Here is a 17237-nt window from a genome sequence, read left to right as displayed (position 1 = left end):
CAGCGCTGTGAGATGGGCATTGTAGTACTACTCACCGTCATGGCTCTCTCCAGCATTGCTCATGCACCCTCCTCCTCCATACAGCTCCAGGCTACTGTACACCGCACCAGGGACGCAGCTTGATGACGTCATCAAGCCGCATCCCCGGTACGGTAAACAGTAGCCCGGAGCTGTAATGAAGAGGAGGAGGGTGCGTGATCACGCAGGAGAGAGCGGTGAGTAGAAGTAGTACCGATGCACATTTTACAGCGCCACAAGGGGATCAAGTTGGGGGTAGAGATCAAGAGGGAGTGTATGGGGGATCGGAGCAATTTTACTTATTTAAACAATATAGAGGCTGGGGTCGGGAGAGAGTGTGTGTGGGGGATTCGGAGCACTTTTACCTAGAGGTTGGGGGTCATGGAGAAAGTGTAGGGAGGGGGGGTCGGAGGACTTTTACTTAAAGAGAACCTGTAACAAAAAAAAAGTTCCCCGGGGGGGGGGTACTTACCTCAGGAGGGGGAAGTCTCAGGGTCCTAATGAGGCTTACCACTCCCCTGTAGCTGCAGGCAATCCAGCGCTGGCTCCCCTGAAGTGTCCCGGAATCTTCCCTCGTTAAGCCTGATAAGCGCTGATTTATTTACCTTTCCTGGCTCCAGCGGGGGGCGCTGTTGCGGCTCTCCGCACGGAGATAGGTGACTTGCACCTGCGCAGTAGAGCGGCCCGACAGCGATCGGCTATTTCCGCCTATCGCTGAGCAGAGAGCGGATACTGCGCCTGCGCTGGACCCGGGAAGGTAAATATTTACATTCTCGCTGTTCGGGAAGCTTTATCTCCGCCACCGTGGGACTGAGGAGGACGGGGGAAGCCTCAATAGGATACGGAGGATTCCCCCACCCCAGGTGAGTACCCCCAGGGGAGGTTTCTTTTCATTACAGGTTTTCTTTAAACAAAATCGAGGTTAGAGGTTGGGAGAGAGTGTAGGGGGAGTTCAGAGCACTTTTAAATCTTGGCTGGGGGTCGGGTGGGAGTGTTCGAGAGTCGGGAGCAGAGATGGGAGGGAGGTGAGTTCAAACATAACAAATAGTACATCAGTACATCACAAAACAGTCAGGAAAATACCTCACTGATTTACACATATTTTCCCCCTGTGTCGGTAATTTACCGAACATCATCAGCAGGCGGGAAAATGTACAAGAATTAAAAAAACAAAAAAGAGGTATTTTCCCGACTACTGTTTACTTCACCGAGCATAGCTGCCAGAATTGAGCCCATATTGTTAAGCAGGGCTTGTGCAACTAATGAGGGGTAAATGTGGAATCCAATATTCAGCTGCTGCTGCTATCAGTTTTCTTGTTTTTGTATATAATGTAATCCAAGAGAAATTTGGAATGTGAAACAACGTCTGGTTTCAGCTTTCAGCCAAGATCTATGGACAGTCCAAAGAGGTCAAGGGACAAGTAACAGAAGAATTAGGTGTGGCCTTAAAAAAATCTGCTCAGAATTCCATTGCAGTTAAGCAATGTTAAGCTTGGTTGACACTACAGGCCATATTCTATTCCAGGTGATGAGTAGCTTGCAAATGCGAGCTATTTATCACCTTGACAAGGATTACTGGCATATTCCTTTGCCGGTTTCACTCATGCGGTGGCCGATTGTTAGGGAGTATTACTCTCGCGAAAGCCTGAGTGATGCTCCCACAAGCCCGGATGATGGGGTGTGAGGATTTGCATTGTAGTGCTGTCCTTCAGCACCACAGCACTGTTGCCTTGCTTCCTCAGGAGATGTGCGCAACTCGACGAACATCCACCGCCATCTTCCGCCACTGCATCTGGGGGTCTCCTTTAATAAAGGTGAACCCCCAGAGTACCGACTCCCCCCCTTACCCGAGCCGGGCAGCACTGCCTCATTGCAACTGCCGCCACAGTAATCTGTGCCCTGGCAAAGCAATTTTGAAGCTCCTGCCAGGGCTCCCCACTGGTTCACTATCTGGACCAATGAAAGTCCTCATTGGTCCAGGCAGTGAACTAATGGGGAGCCCCGTTGGGAGCTTTGAAGATGCTTTGCCGGGACTCAGAGATTATCACAGCAATGCGAGTTGCGTTGAGGGGTGGTGGATGTTCAGCGGCACTGCGAGGTGAGTTGCTCAGCTGCGGGGGTACCCGGCTCAGCTGCGGGGGGGTTCAGCACTGCACAGACGGACTGATGGGGAGCTCTGGGGGTCTCCTTTATTAAAGGAGACCACCAGATGCAGTGGCGGAAGGCGTTGCATCAGCATGTTTAGACCTGCTTTTTGCAGGTTTAGGCTAACGCAGTAACGCTCATATCTGACAGGAAGCATCACTTCCTGGCAGCATGAAACATTTAATAGGATAGGGTGTAAAGAACTCGGTGGGTGATAATATCGCCCAAGCGAGTGTTTTAACACCCTGTCTATCCAATTGCTAATTGCAATTGGATAAAGCAGCCTTATCATCGCCTGATTATGGGACTGACCAGCGCTTAACCCTGGCAAGTCTGAAAATTGCATCAGGCCCTATGTGTGTTGCATAACCTCTAGGTTCTCAACACATGGTATGTGTACCCCAGGAGGTACATTAGATGGGCAATGTCTCTGCAATGTGCACATATGTGTATATGTTATCTAGAAACTCACTGCATGCAGAGAGTTAGAATAACCCAATTTGTTAAAATAAAGAGAATATAAAATTGTATTGGCAGTTAGTTCACATGCAGGATTATTGCACAACGCAACGGACATAGGGGTTGATTCACTAAACTGTGCTAATTCATAGCACAGGTGCGCTAGCCTGTGCTATGAAATTTGCGTTTGCGCACGAAAACCGTTACGCATGTTAACCACTTAACCACCGCCTAATGCCAATAGGCGTCGGCAGGTCAAAGTGGTGTTACCATGGAAACCGTTCCATGTCAGTTCACGGAGGGTGTCTCCGTGAACAGCCTGCAAGCCTCCGATCGCGGCTCGCAGGCTAAATGTAAACGCGTGGGGAAGAAATCTGATTGGCCGGGGATCTTCGGCATCTGATAGGCTGAAGCCTATCAGAGGCAGTGCAGGACGGATCGCCGTCCTGTGCCGCCCATAGGAAGGAGGGGAGGGAGGGAAGGGGAAGGAGGTGTAAAATCGCTGCGGAGGGGGGCTTTGAGGAGCCCCCCAGCGCTGAACGAAAATAGCCGGCGGCGATCAGACCCCCCCCAGCAGGACATCCCCCTAGTGGGGAAAAAAGGGGGGAAGTCTGGTCGCCCTGGCTGCCTGCTGATCTGTGCTGTGGGCTGGAGAGCCCACGCAGCACAGATCTGCGCAAACAAGCCCGGTCCTTAAGTGGTTAAAACGCTAGCGAGGCCGTGCTATGAGTTAGCACGGTTTAGTGAATCAACCGCTTAGTGTGAATGCACCCTTACTGTTTGGTCAAGACAGATGACCTTCATGTCAGAGTTTGCACAAGACCCTGCAGATGATCAAGGGAAGGTAAAACAATATCACATTAATGGATGACACTGCAGCAATGTCTCCTTTTTCTATAAATGTATAAACATCATGTAGGAGGATTTATGTTCCTAAATGCTGATGGAGCACTATTTTGTAAAAACCAATCCAAGCAAATTTTGTAAAAAAAAAAAAAAAATTCTGATAACAAGCAATGCAAACTGTCTCTGTATGTTCAGGACAAGAATTATTATTCTATTTCTGTTGCCTTATGTTCTAATTACTTGTTGTTTTCTTCTGTTGAGGAGGACAGTGAAGATTTGAAGTGCCAGCTACAGTTTGTCAAAGAAGAAGCAATGCTGATGAGGAAGAAAATGGCTAAAATCGATAAAGACAAAGACAGGCTTGACCATGAACTACAGAAATACAGATCATTTTATGGAGATCTTGATAGTCCTTTACCAAAGGGAGAAGCTAGTGGGCCTCCAACAACAAGAGAAGCAGAACTGAAACTCAGACTCCGTCTAGTTGAAGAGGAAGCAAATATACTTGGAAGGAAGATAGTAGAGCTAGAAGTTGAAAACAGGGGCCTGAAGGCAGAGCTGGACGACCTGAGAGGAGATGACTACTCCAGTACTTCAAACTCTCTTCCAAGGGAGCAGAGTGAATCAGTATCAGAATTGAGGCAGCACTTGCAGTTGGTCGAAGATGAAGCTGAGCTTTTACGCAGAAACCTAAGTGACTTAGAAGAACAGAACAAACGTACCGCAGCAGAGCTAAACAAGTATAAGTTTAAGACTGGCACCCATGAAAGTTCTCGCCATAATGAGAGTGTCAAGACTGAAGCCCTACAGGAAGAGCTGAAGACTGCACGTTTGCAGATCAATGAGTTAAGTGGAAAAGTCATGCAGCTCCAATATGAGAACAGAGTCCTCATGTCTAACATGCAGCGCTATGACCTTGCCTCTCACCTTGGTATCCGGGGAAGTCCTAGAGATAGTGATGCAGAGAGTGATGCTGGGAAAAAGGAAAGTGATGATGATTCGCGCCCTCCACACAGAAAACGAGAAGGCCCAATTGGTGGTGAGAGTGATTCAGAAGAAGTGCGCAATATTCGTTGCCTTACGCCTACTAGGTCTTTTTATCCTTCTACTAGTGTCTGGCAGAAAAATTTTGCTGAGAGGCAGCAGATGAAGGATATTCGCACTGAGGCTGAACGACTGGGCAAGACAATTGACCGACTTATTTCAGATACGAGCACTATAATCACTGAAGCTAGGATATATGTGGCCAATGGTGATTTGTTTGGACTAATGGATGAGGAGGATGAAGGAAGCAGAATACGGGAACATGAATTATTGTACCGGATCAATGCACAGATGAAGGCTTTCAGGAAAGAACTTCAGACATTCATTGATCGGCTAGAGGTCCCAAAGTCGTCTGAAGACAGGAGTGCTGATGATCCTCTATCAGTCAGCCAGGTAATTGTTTTTATAATAATGGAACAAATACACATTCTATAGATTAAAGTTTTCATAACATTAGCAGGAGGTGAGAGTTCAAAATTTAGAAAAAAAAATTGACTTGGATTTGTCTTAAAAGAAATCTGGACTTAGGGAAATATGGAGGCTGCCATCTTTATCCCCACTTAATAAACCAAGCAGATTTTGCGTCCCAGAAGAGTACAGTTGGTATAGTAAGATTGGAGCCAGAGCACCGATCTCTATAGTGATTTAGGGTTTGTGATTTACAGTAAATTGAAGAGGGGGTCAGAATAACAGCCAGGCAAGGAGTACTTTGAAAATAAATGTTACAACCGTTTCTTCAACATTCCTTTTAGTTCAGACTTCTTTTTAAAAATATATACAGCTTGTGATGACTGCTGTGTAGTAATACTCAGAACTGTCAACAATGTCTGTTCTTGATTTTGTGTTCCTCATGTCATACTCTACTAATCTGTCACAGTATACTGAGGCACACTTCTCAGTGTTAAAGCACACCTGAACTGTTAAAAAAGTGCTGTAATATGTACGAACAGAGGCGCCAAGCAGAGTAAAACAATGTTCTAAAAATGATAAAAAGAGGGAAGTCGAGGTGGACTTACCTCCCTCTGGTAGTGGACATATACTCAAATGCAAAGTAAAAAATATACAATTTATTCACAGCTCCATAAAATCGCAACGCGTTTCGCGGTCAACAGTCCCGCTTCATCAGGCAGTACAGGAGCATATAAAACTGGTTCAGGTCCATAAAGCGTGTGAACGCCTCTGGGAAAAAAAGGGTTAAAAAAAGGTAGCTTTTTGCATAACTGGGCCTTTCCTGAGCCCTCCTCCCACTCATAGTCTTTCAGGTCCCTCAGTGTCCTCTGGGTCCCCTCCATTGTGCCGCAGTGTCTCCAACAAGGCGTAGTTGTGGGCTACTGCAGTAGCACGGTACAACCCGTGCGACTCCTCGATCGTTCTCCAGTAGCTGTCATATGCAGTACAACTGTTTTGTGAACTGAGCATGAGCAGACTACTCCCAGCAACAGGAGTGCAATCAAAAAAAGTGCGCAGACTGGACTGTGCATGCACAGTAGCCTGCAACTACGTTTGTGAGAGTGCGCTACTAAAAATACTGACAACATTTAACTGTTTGCTGCTGTTTATATTTAAATTAATGGGGAATACTGTAAGGAATCCATAGAGGGACGGTTCAAGGGAGAATAGGGTTAGTAAAATTACTCATTGCCCAATAGAAGATTATCAGTATTTTTACTTATATTCTAATAGCAGCTATCCCCGATGCATAAATTCCTGTGACACCCTTTGTACACGTATGCGAGGCAGTCAGGGAAATAAAAGTTTGATCTGGACAAGAGCTGTAATGGAAAGTAGGAGAAGTAGGACATGAGTGGGTAGCTTTATTCAGGTATGTGGAGATTACATACTGAAAGCTCACAGAATAGCTATTTATATACATTTCATTAAATTTACAGAGGTTTACAGATTGCTTACTGACCTGATTTCTCTGAGAACCAAGTAGGTCCCAGTTTGGAAGGTCTGATTCAGATGCATCTTTGATAAACACGATAGTTTTGTCCTTCCTGCACTGAATGCATTAGTTCAGTCACAGTTTTATATGCATTTAATAAAACATTATTTCTAATTAATTGTGCATGAAAAGATTTCCTAAAAAAAAAATATAGCAGTTCTTGTACAATATAAAAGCTATAAATACTGAACAGTGGAAAGCAGAAAGTCCTGCTCTGCCTGGCAACACCAGTTGCTATATTTAGTGACAGCAGTGAAGGAAGCAGTGAACTTGCCAATAAGGATTGCTGCTGAAGTGAAAAATGCACAGCATGCTGTCCCATTAGGAAATCATACATGGTACAGGCATCAGAAGATAGTTAGTGTTAATCATGATTAAAGAGGATCTGGAAGAAAAAAAGTGCCCTTACGGGCTACTTACCTTGGGAGGAGGAAGCCTCTAGATCCTTTCGAGGCTTCCCCATCCTCCTCTGTCCCTCCGTTCCAGTGCTCTTAGCTGCCAAACTCTGTCGCCAATGTTTTGCTCCAGGACCATAACATCCCTGTGTGAGTCTTGTGCAGGCGACGTAGTGACTTTCCTTCGGGCTCAGGCGGAAATTGCCATGCCTAATTGCATCCGCTCTACTGCACAGGTGCAAAATGTCTGACCTTACACAGTAGATTGGATCAGATCCTGTGCCTGCTCAGGGCTCTTATAGGATTGTTATAATCCTGGAGCCTCTGTAGATTTTCCGCGGTTGACAACGCTGGAACAAAGTGACCGAGGGGGATGGGGGAAGCCTCATTAGGATCCAAAGGCTTCCCCTTCCCGATGTAAGTAACACCAAGCCCCCCTCGTGGCAGCTACCACGAGTCAGGCTCGGGTTACAGCTCTGAGCTGTGGATTTCTAGCCCCAAGCCTAAGGAAGTTAAGGACTGAACTTATCATTTGCAAGAATCAATCTATACTAGTTTATAATCCATAGTAACATCCTGCTGCCTGCTCACTCTCCCCACCTCTCAGTCAGTTTGATGCTATCAAAACAATCCCCTTCCCCTGCATGAGGGTGTGACTAAAGCGGGAGTGTTTCAAACTGAATGAGAGTGAGCAGGCAGCGCTTGGTCACTGAGGACCTGTAACTTAGTATAGCAAATATGTTCCTTTATTATTTTGTAAAAACTACAAAACCTTTAATTTAAAATAATGAAATCTTTTATTAAATGCATTGAAAAATATATTTAGATCATTTGTTATAGAGCATATTATTATTATTATTTAGTATTTATATAATACCGTCATATTCTACAACACTTTCAGTGGTTAAAATGATGAAAGGTGAGTTTGGGCTAGGGTTATCAGTTAACAGATAGGGTAAAGAGAGATTAGGTCGAGTCAGGTCATCTCAATGACTCAATGTTATAGCAGCACAATGGGAATTTCTCATCAAATCACTGTATTTTGGGTGCCGCATGTGCAGAGCGCTCCCGGCCGGTTGCGTACTTTAGGACACATGCAGCTGGGCTTGTGCAGGTGCAGTGATGCCAGACCCAGCCGACCAGAAGAGGGTTCCAGAGGGCAATTACAGGCAGCGGAGGGGGCAGAATGCAGAACAGGGGGAGCGTAGAGCATCAGGACAGCTCACCATACATGCCTGCTCCCCCTGTTTCTCATATTCATTTGGGCTCTGATATCCTTTAACCCCCCTGGCGGTCTATTAAAAACCGCCAGGTGGCAGCAGAGCAGATTTTTTGTTGTTTTTTTTTTTAAATCATGTAGCGAGCCCAGGGCTCGCTACATGATAGCCGCTGTGCAGCGGCATCCCCCCGCCCTCTTCGATCGCCTCTGGCGATCTTTCCTGGAGGGCTTCCCCCGTCGCCACGGCGACGGGCAGCATGATGTAACCGACGTCATGACGTCATTGGGAGACCCGATCTACCCCTCAGCGCTGCCTGGCACTGATTGGCCAGGCAGTGCACGGGGTCTGGGGGGGGGCGTCACGGCGGCGGGCAATCGGCGCAGATCGGCGGCGATCAGAGGGCACACGTAGCTAGCAAAGCGTGCTGCAAAAAATAAATTATCAAAATCGGCCCAGCAGGGCCTGAGAAATCCCCCTGCGCGGCATAGCCCGTGCTCAGCACGGGCTTACCGCCAGGGAGGTTAAGGCGGCACAGTGAGTAGAGTCTTGGGAAGAAGGGGAGGATATGGTGGCCGTGTTAGACATAAATCACCTAATCCTGTCCTCTAACCTGTCACTGTGGCTTTCCTAGGCGAAGCTGCTTCAGATCAGATTATTAGTAAGTGGGGATCCAGTTTTGTTTTTCTTTTTGAAGCTTTAAATGCGCTTATGTTTTGTTTTTTCAGCTGTTGTTTTTACCATTTAATTACTGCTTGAGGAGTGTTATGGAAGGAAGTAGAACTCACACAGAGATCAATACATTCTAACAGGACAGAGAAAAATGTCTTCCCAAAGCTACTGTCCAATGCAGGCAGTTATTAATACCTCCAGAGAGTCGGGCCTGACCGGCATCTGTGAAGTGCAGAGTCTGCTGTCACAGAATGGTGAATAATATCCATTCCAGTCATGTCTCATTTACCGCCTCTGTTCCATTTCTTCTTTGGTTTGAGGCAGTGGTGCACAGATGGTAGAATTATGAATGGAGGCATATGTCTGCTTTTTGAAGGCTGGAGAACCTGTATGATCTAGTAAACCTGGACTGGATTCTTTAAAAAAATGTCAATGTCCATTAGTAGGTAAACAAGGTCACATCAGATCTTGGAAAGGATTGCTGGAAGAATAGTGAAATTGCAGTAACCTGGTTGCAGTCATGAGCAGCATATGTAGGGAACATGTTGGCCCTTGTTCAGTTTACTTTTCCCCCCCAAGTTCTCTCCTAGGTGATGTTTTCACACCTTACCAATACCAGTAATCATTAAAATATTCAGAACAATTTTGATAGTACTTTTTCCACATACTTTCTTTTTTTAATTGTAGAGTGCTGACAAGTTATTTTAATCATAAGATAAAAAAAAAACATCTAGAAGCAAACTTAGAAGAAAAATGCAATTGTATAAGGGACCCCTATGCAGTTCACTTTTTCTCTTAGGATATATTTTTCATCTGTTTAGAATAACTTTTCAGCACTCTGCAATTGAAAAAGTGCCAAAAAGTATCTTGACGATTCATGCTATGTTCTCTTGAGGATTGTATAGAAATAGTATTGTTCTGCTGTTTCTTGCTTATGTACTGTCCAATAATGTTTTTCTTTAATGTTTAATAAACCTTATCCTGGTTAAAAGAAAAAAAAGAAAAGAAAAAGTGCAAAAAGTAGGTGAAAAATACTGTCAAAATTATTCTGAGTATTTTCTTACTTGCTGATGGCTGAAAAAGCATTCCATTGATTAGATGTGAAGATATCACCTGGGAGAATACATAGGAGAAAAAGTGTATGGGCCCCGAACAACATAGTTGCTGCGAAAATGTTGCTCTCTAGATGCTGCATGTTGCCATATTCCATTACTATAACTTCTCTATCCTTTCAGCAGTCCTCACTATAATCTGATACGACACAGGTAAAAACTACATTTTTGACACCTGTTAGCAGTTTTAAAAGTCTAGGCTTGCCAGATCCCACAGGCTCTCCATGTCCCAGGGCCTCCACAAATCAGGAGCACAGGCACTACTTGTACCTGTTTTGCTTGAAGGTACTTTTTCTTCTTCCCAGGTCTGTCATATTTGCCTTCCTTCCTTTTTGTAGTATTTTAGAGCAAGAGAAAGCTACAGTAGTTTGGGATTTAGTTGATAGCCACAAAGTCTGTGTTGGCTTCAGACAGTTTTGGCTGGTGGTCAGTTTATTTTTGAACATAAGTCAGCTTCTGATTAGGTCTAACAGGCATCAGAAACCAGGAATTACAAGGCCAGAGAGATTAAATCTGCATCAGAACAGCAACAAAATATATTACAAATCTGAGGAAAGATTCACTTTAAATGCTATTAATTCAAATCATGGTTACCTCTATTGCCAGTGACTTGTTTGCATGTTTAATCTCAACCAACTCTGTTGTGACCTGTTTTATATCCAAAATAAACTAAACAGCTCAGGCAAGTATTCAAAGAATTGTTGTGTGGATCTTTATACATCCTGTGCAGAACAGTGTACTGTAAATAATCGTGTTTTTGTCTGCAGTATCTGATTTGAGCAGTTTTTGTTGCTTGTTCATGTACTGACTATTGCTTGCAGAACCGTGAGTGAATAAACTTTTCTGTCTCTGTATTTACCTTCCCAGATGTTCCAACCTATTATTTTACTTATCCTCATCCTAGTATTATTTTCATCTCTTTCCTACACAACTATATTTAAACTCGTCTTCCTCTTCACCCTCTTTTTTGTCCTGTAACCCATTTCTCCATATTTTTGTTTCGTTCTGTAGTTATTTATTTTCAGTTTTGTTCATTTTGTCCATTCACCAAGATAAGAAGTATAAGAAATATAGTTTCTGCTGCAGTCATGAAAAACACTGAAGACTACTTATATAACCCGCTGCTACATTTTCCAGCTGCTACAAGTACGTTGCCAAGTATGTACCATTTTAATGCCTGTAACAATGTATTGTGGTTAACTTCAAGAAAACCTAAGCGTATATAACTTATTGCTTAGGAACACAACAGTTTAAATGACTTTGTATCAATGGGGTTATTAACCAGCAGAGTAAACCTGATGAGGTAAAAAAAAAAAATAAGTTAATGTAAGGGGACAATATAAGACATTGACTGCTGCTGTCACTTATGAGAAGCATGAATTACCATTGCTGTCTCCATTCCAAAATGCCATACACAGGCATTCCCTGAGTCACAAACGTCCAGGTAACAGACTGCTCTTACGTACAGTGACTGGCTGGATGGCACACATAATGGAGGCACAAAAGGGGGCACAGGGGCTCAAAAGAAAGCTCAGGATGCTCAAAAGGGGCACATGAAGCACAGAGGAGGCAAAAAAATGTGCTCATAGAAGGCACAAAACGGGGCACAGTAATAGGTAAATGCACCTGTTCCAACTTACATACAAATTCAATTAAAAACAAACCCACAGTCCCTATCTCATTCACAATTGAGGGAATGGCCGTACTGACATTGAAAGCAAAGCTTTTTGGTAATAACATAAGCAACTCCCCACCACATGGCCGCACTTGCACCTACTGAGTGACTTGTCTGCGGACTCTGAGTCACCTAAATGATAGTAGAACCTAGTAGCACATTAGGGTGCCAGCTGCTCCTTTCAGTGGCTGGCACATTATTAGGTTTACTTTACCTTTTTGTTAAACTTAAATGCAATGAAAATATTGTCAACAAAAGGTATAATCGACATCTTCACTTTCTTCTACTTTCCATGGCTAACACAGTAAAATATACCCATATATACTCGAGAATAAGCCGACCCGAGTATAAGCCCCCCCCCCCAACTTTACGGTAAAAACCGGGGGAAAATGATTGACCCGTGTATAAGCCGAGGGTAAGAAACACAGCCATTGCTGGACTAATTTTTCTGCAAATACTAGTTGCCAGGCTATCATGCTGATCTACTGGCTTCAATACTGTAACGAAAAATCTGCAACGCCGGATGGATTGCGGAAATATGGTCGCATCCAGTCCGGCAAGCGGACCTTCCAACGCGGGATGCGGAAATTCGTCCGCATCCACTGCGCACACCCGTCCGAGCACTCTGCTCCAAACTCACCAACATGCTGTTCACCAGGGTTCTGCCATCTTGCCTCTAGGGGGTGCGGCCGCACGCCAGACACGCCTTTATACTCTTAGAAAGCGTGTCAGCTGACCTGGAGGTCAGCTGACATTTTAGCCTGCTCTGATTGGTTGCTGCCTGGGGTGGAGACTTCTCTCCCAGGCAGTATATAAGGAAGTGCTTTTCAGTCACACTTCGTCTGTGTTTGCGATACCCTGTGTCAGCACTCAGACCTTAGACTAGATCCCAGGTGTTGAAACCAAGGACTTCACACCTAGACTAGGAGATTATTATTGTTATTGATTCTCTGTGTATGATTCTGTGCCTGTCTTGACTTCTCTTCTGCTTCCTGATTCTGTACTCTGCCAGCCCGTACCGTTAACGACTATTGGCTTGGTTCCTGACTATTCTCTCGTCTCACGTCTCTGTACTGTTGCCGCCTGTACTGTTGCCGAACCTCTTTCTGTCTGACCTTGCTCCCTTCAGTGGAACGTCTCCCACTGTTGGGTTATTATCTGAGGCTTGCCTCCCTGTGACGCCGGCCCTAGCAGACCGTTACTGCCAGAGGCCGAGATTCCTCCACTGCCACTTTGGGGGATCTCACACACGGGGTTCCCATTCAGAGGTAACCACACCTCTGAGGAATTGCCGTGTGGTGGATATTTCCACAACTTTGTGAATATTTACTGCTTTGTTTATTTCCATGTTGATCGTGTGTCCACTGCTTTACATCTACCCGCATTATTAGCAATTCCGCAGATTGCTATATAATCGGGTCTATCCTTGTATTATTGGCGATACTGCGGATCCCCAATAATCAAGGTTCGGGGTGTGACACTGGTCTGAGTAGATCATTTCAGGCACTTACCGTGTTAGTGAGCCTTCCGCTGATTTACCATCAGGAAGATACTGACTATTTCACTCTAACATATCTGCATTAGTGGTGATTCTGTATATCACCACTTAATCAGATATTTGTGCCTCTTGCTGACACCAATCGTTACAAATACTTTTCAGATCTCTGAGTAGCCATAAGTGTTATGGGTGTTTATAGTACTTGCTCCAGGTCAGTGGCTCATAAGTACTTCTAGCCAGTCAACTAGAATACTCACAATGCCAACAATCATAGAATGCGTATTGGAGATTGATATCTGAGATTGTTTCCTGAGAGATTCACCAGAAGATCTATTGCTTTAGGTTGAGCATTACATCAGTGGCCACTTCTGACTGTTTCCCCCCAGCAAATGGTGGAGTAGTGTGCACCCCTCCCTGCAAGAGCAGACAGTGGCAACTTGTTAAAACGTCCTTCCCCACCCCACAAATAAAGCAGCTGTGGGCCCCCCTCCCCCACAAGAGCAGACAGTTGCCACTTGTGTTCCCCTGGCAAATAAAGAATGGCAAATAAACAGTGTTTTCCCCCTGGCAAAGAAAGCGGCTGTGTGCTCCCTTGTTTTCCCTGGCAAATAAAGTGTGGCAAATAAAACATTTTTCCCCTAGGAAAATAAAACTGCTGTGTGCCTCCTCCCTCACAAGAGCGGACAGTGTCCGCTTGTGAAAATGTCTCCCCCGGCAACTGGAGTGGCTGTGTGTTCCCCTGCAAGAGCAGACAGTGTCCGCTTGTGACAATGTCTCCCTGAGCAACTGGAGTGGCTGTGTGTTCCCCTGCAGGAGCGGACAGTGTCCGCTTGTAACAATATCTCCCCCCCAGGCAATATGCAGAGTGGTGTGCAGAGACGGATTTACTCGCCAGTTCCCGCTGCCAGGATTCATCTGCTTTTTTGGTCGCAGTCTCATTTCTATGACGCCCTCTAGTGGCGCCTCTTATTACGTGCGTCACTGAAGAGTGTCATACAAGACTGTGACAGACAAGTGGATGAATCGTGGCAGCGGGAACCTGTGAGTATACGCTTCCCTGCGCATCAGTCTGCACATGCCTGGGGGAGACATTGTCCTGCACGGGGGGGGGGGTGACAGCCGCTCTATTTAACGGGGGATACATACAAGCGGACACTGTCCGCTCTTGCACGAGGGCCACACAGCCGCTCTATTTGCCGGGGGAGACATTGTTACAAGCAGCCACTGGTTTACATGCCGCTCCGGCTGGGTTGGGGGGGACATTGCTATTATCTGCCATTTTACATACCACAGTGGCCGGAGGTTAATTGGTGGCCCGAGTATACGCAGAGACTCCCACTTTTGGGCCAGTTTTTTGGTCTTAAAAACTCGGCTTATACTCGAGTATATACGGTACTACTACTAAGAATTCAGTCAAATTAAGTCATTCTTGATCAAGATTGGAGGAACAGGGAAACTGGCTGATTAAAACAATTTAGCTTACAAAAAGTTTCTGACTTAAGGTACTCTTTAATATTCCAGGTACCAAAAACAGTGTATGCTCAGAAAAAAAAGTTAAAAGAAAGTTAAAAAATGAGATCTGATGTAAAGAAAACTTTTTGAAAGAAAAAGAAAAAAACTGCAGCATACAGAAAAGTCCGTAGAAGACCAACTGTTAGATTTACGCACACCCTGATGTGAAATCATAGGCCACTCATTAATAGAAGTACAGTTATGAAGTACAATTACAGGTAACACATTGTAGTTCATTGGATTGGCTGTGACCACTTACTCCCCTACCAATATCCTACAATTTTTTCAGGTCTAATGGATGGGCTGTCACTCAGGAGGCACTGCTTTGGCCAGGATCACAGTCGCCCTGCCAATGTCACATCGATTGCGTCACATGGAGGTTTTTTATTGGGGGGGAGAGAGAGAAGGATATCTATCTATCTATATTTATACAGTATATATATATGCACATTTTTATAGTTTGATTTTTACATGATGCAATTATAAAAGCTGAAACTGAACTAAGGTGTTGGACTTAATTGGGAATTAATTTTCTAGCTAACCTTCCACACACAAACCTGACACACAGAATAATATCCCTACACCCAAAGCACCCTCTCATACTTTTCATAGTCTTCTTCAACTTTAGGCAATGTCACTACCACCTCTGAGCAGACTGTGTAGCTTCTTCTTGCACCAGTCTAGCTTCTTTTCATTTACATGCAGCCTGCTATGCCTCCTTTTATAGAATTTAATTAGAGGGCGGTTAAATGGCAAGGTGGCAGCACGTCCCTCACATCCTACAATGTTGCACCCTGTCCGTATACTCAGAAAACAACTTGACGTAGGTAGGGACACTTGCTGTAAAAGCCTTATACTCCCAGATGGAATTGGGTGAGTGGTGTGCACACCACAGCTCACTATGGCAAAAGTCTGGACCTTCACAACCTCAAGGTCCCATGAACTGTACTAAAGGATATAATGCTAGGTTGTTGCTGGAGCTTCGCTGACAATTTCATAAGTATAAGTTACTTACTGTACACTGTTTCTTTAATTGCTAAAGAACGGTAAATGTGTGTCAGGTCATAGTTAAATTCTTACTATGGAGGGTGTATAAAGTGCAGTTATAGGTCACATCTGTTGTGCCTTGACTGGAGTCATATAACATCTATTCAGTGACACACCCAAAAAGCTGGTCTGAGTCATGAAAAGAAAGGCTTGGAAGAAATTCCGTTGTAAATCCATGCAAAATGGAATTAAGCTGGAAATATTGCTCTATACTTTGGTACTGAAATGTGGTGGTGTGACTGTGAAGCCCTGAAATTCTGCCACATGAGACTAGGAACACATTGAAAGGATTTAAGCCTCGTCTGTTGAAGATTTTAGTTTGCTAGAAAGGACTTTAGCAATGTCAAATTCTACAAGCCTGCAATGCCACATTAATCTGCAGATGTAATACCCATAAAAATCTCAGTAGCTCGACCTTCCTTTGCAGCCGTTGAGAAAAAGTTATATATTTATTATATTGTTATCAAAATCGGGCTAAAGCAGTACACTGCTGTTAAACTTACAGTTCTTGAGCACGGTAAAATTATTCATTTGGAATAGAGTCAGTGAGTTTAATATAAACCATTTTTTAATGAAATTCACAGCTCTCCACTTCTGTCAACCAATGGTTAATTTCAGGATACCCGTAGTGACATGTGACATGATGAGATAGACATGTACAGTGCCTAGCACACAAATAACTATGCTGTGTTCTTTTTTTTTTTCTCTGCCTGAAAGAGTTAAATATCAGGTATGTAAGTGGCTGACTCAGTCCTGACTCAGACAGGAAGTGACTACAGTGTGACCCTCACTGATAAGAAATTCCAACAATAAAACACTTTCCTAGCAGAAAATGGCTTCTGAGAGCAAGAAAGAGATAAAAAGGGGAATTTCTTATCAGTGAGGGTCACACTGTAGTCACTTCCTGTCTGAGTCAGGACTGAGTCAGCCACTTACATACCTGATATTTAACTCTTTCAGACACAGAAAGAAAAAAAGGAACACAGCATAGTTATTTGTGTGCTAGGCACTGTACATACACATGTCTGTCGTATCATGTCATATTTCACATCAGGTATCCTTTATTGGAAAAACTGGATAAACAGGTTTTGTCTTTCAGACCAAATGGTCCATAGTCATATCTGACTATCTAACACATCAGCGGGCAACCCACTGATGTAGTGTTTATCCACCAATGGGGCCCGTATGCAATTATCTTTTTCTTCTGAGTTTTCTCCTACGTGATGTTTTCACACCTTGTTAATAAAATGCCTTTGAACCCCCAGCAAGCAAGAAAACACTCAAAAAATGTTGATAGTACTTTTTTGACTACTTTTGGTACTTTTTCAATTGTGAAGTGCTGAAAAGTTATTTTAAAGAGATGAAAAATTATCATTGAGGAAAAAAAAATTGCATAAAGGCACACATGATTTTATCCCAGGTCATATTTGTATAACTTGTCAATAAAATACCCAAGAAAATATTCAGAAGAATTTTAATAGTACTATTTAATCTACCTTTTGGTACTTTTTCAATTGCAAAGTGATGAACATTTATTTTAAAGAGAAGATGAAAAAATTGAAAAATTATCTCCTAGGAGATGTCAGGAGAAAAAGTGAATTGCATTTGGGGCTGAGCTGGTATTCTGCTTCCTTAGTGTGGACTTACCTGCT

General features: G+C 44.0%; 2 protein-coding genes across 9 annotated transcripts in view; one reads left to right on the top strand and one right to left on the bottom strand.

Annotated features, from left to right (window-relative positions):
• C4H6orf58 (chromosome 4 C6orf58 homolog) overlaps positions 1-7025 on the bottom strand; it is a 192044-nt gene extending 185019 nt beyond the window's left edge. The window contains exon 1 of one of the 3 annotated variants that reach the window (XM_068231507.1): positions 6878-7025. In XM_068231507.1, coding sequence (XP_068087608.1) covers positions 6878-6920 — 43 coding nt within the window. In that variant the 5' untranslated portion in view covers positions 6921-7025. The remainder of the gene's footprint in view (positions 1-6877) is intronic. The other 2 variants (XM_068231505.1, XM_068231506.1) reach the window with 2 other exon arrangements.
• MTCL3 (MTCL family member 3) overlaps positions 1-17237 on the top strand; it is a 125644-nt gene that overhangs the window by 98067 nt on the left and 10340 nt on the right. For 2 of the 6 annotated variants that reach the window (XM_068231496.1, XM_068231499.1), the window contains 2 exons: positions 3730-4905; positions 10906-11011. In XM_068231496.1, coding sequence (XP_068087597.1) covers positions 3730-4905; positions 10906-11011 — 1282 coding nt within the window. Of the gene's footprint in view, positions 1-3729; positions 4906-10720; positions 11012-17237 lie in introns of those variants that run through there. The other 4 variants (XM_068231497.1, XM_068231501.1, XM_068231498.1 and 1 more) reach the window with 3 other exon arrangements.

Source organism: Hyperolius riggenbachi, chromosome 4 (assembly GCF_040937935.1).
Source record: "Hyperolius riggenbachi isolate aHypRig1 chromosome 4, aHypRig1.pri, whole genome shotgun sequence".
Taxonomy (NCBI): Eukaryota; Metazoa; Chordata; class Amphibia; order Anura; family Hyperoliidae; genus Hyperolius; species Hyperolius riggenbachi.
Note: the sequence above shows the minus strand (reverse complement) of the source record. Positions and strands in the feature narration are given on the sequence as shown.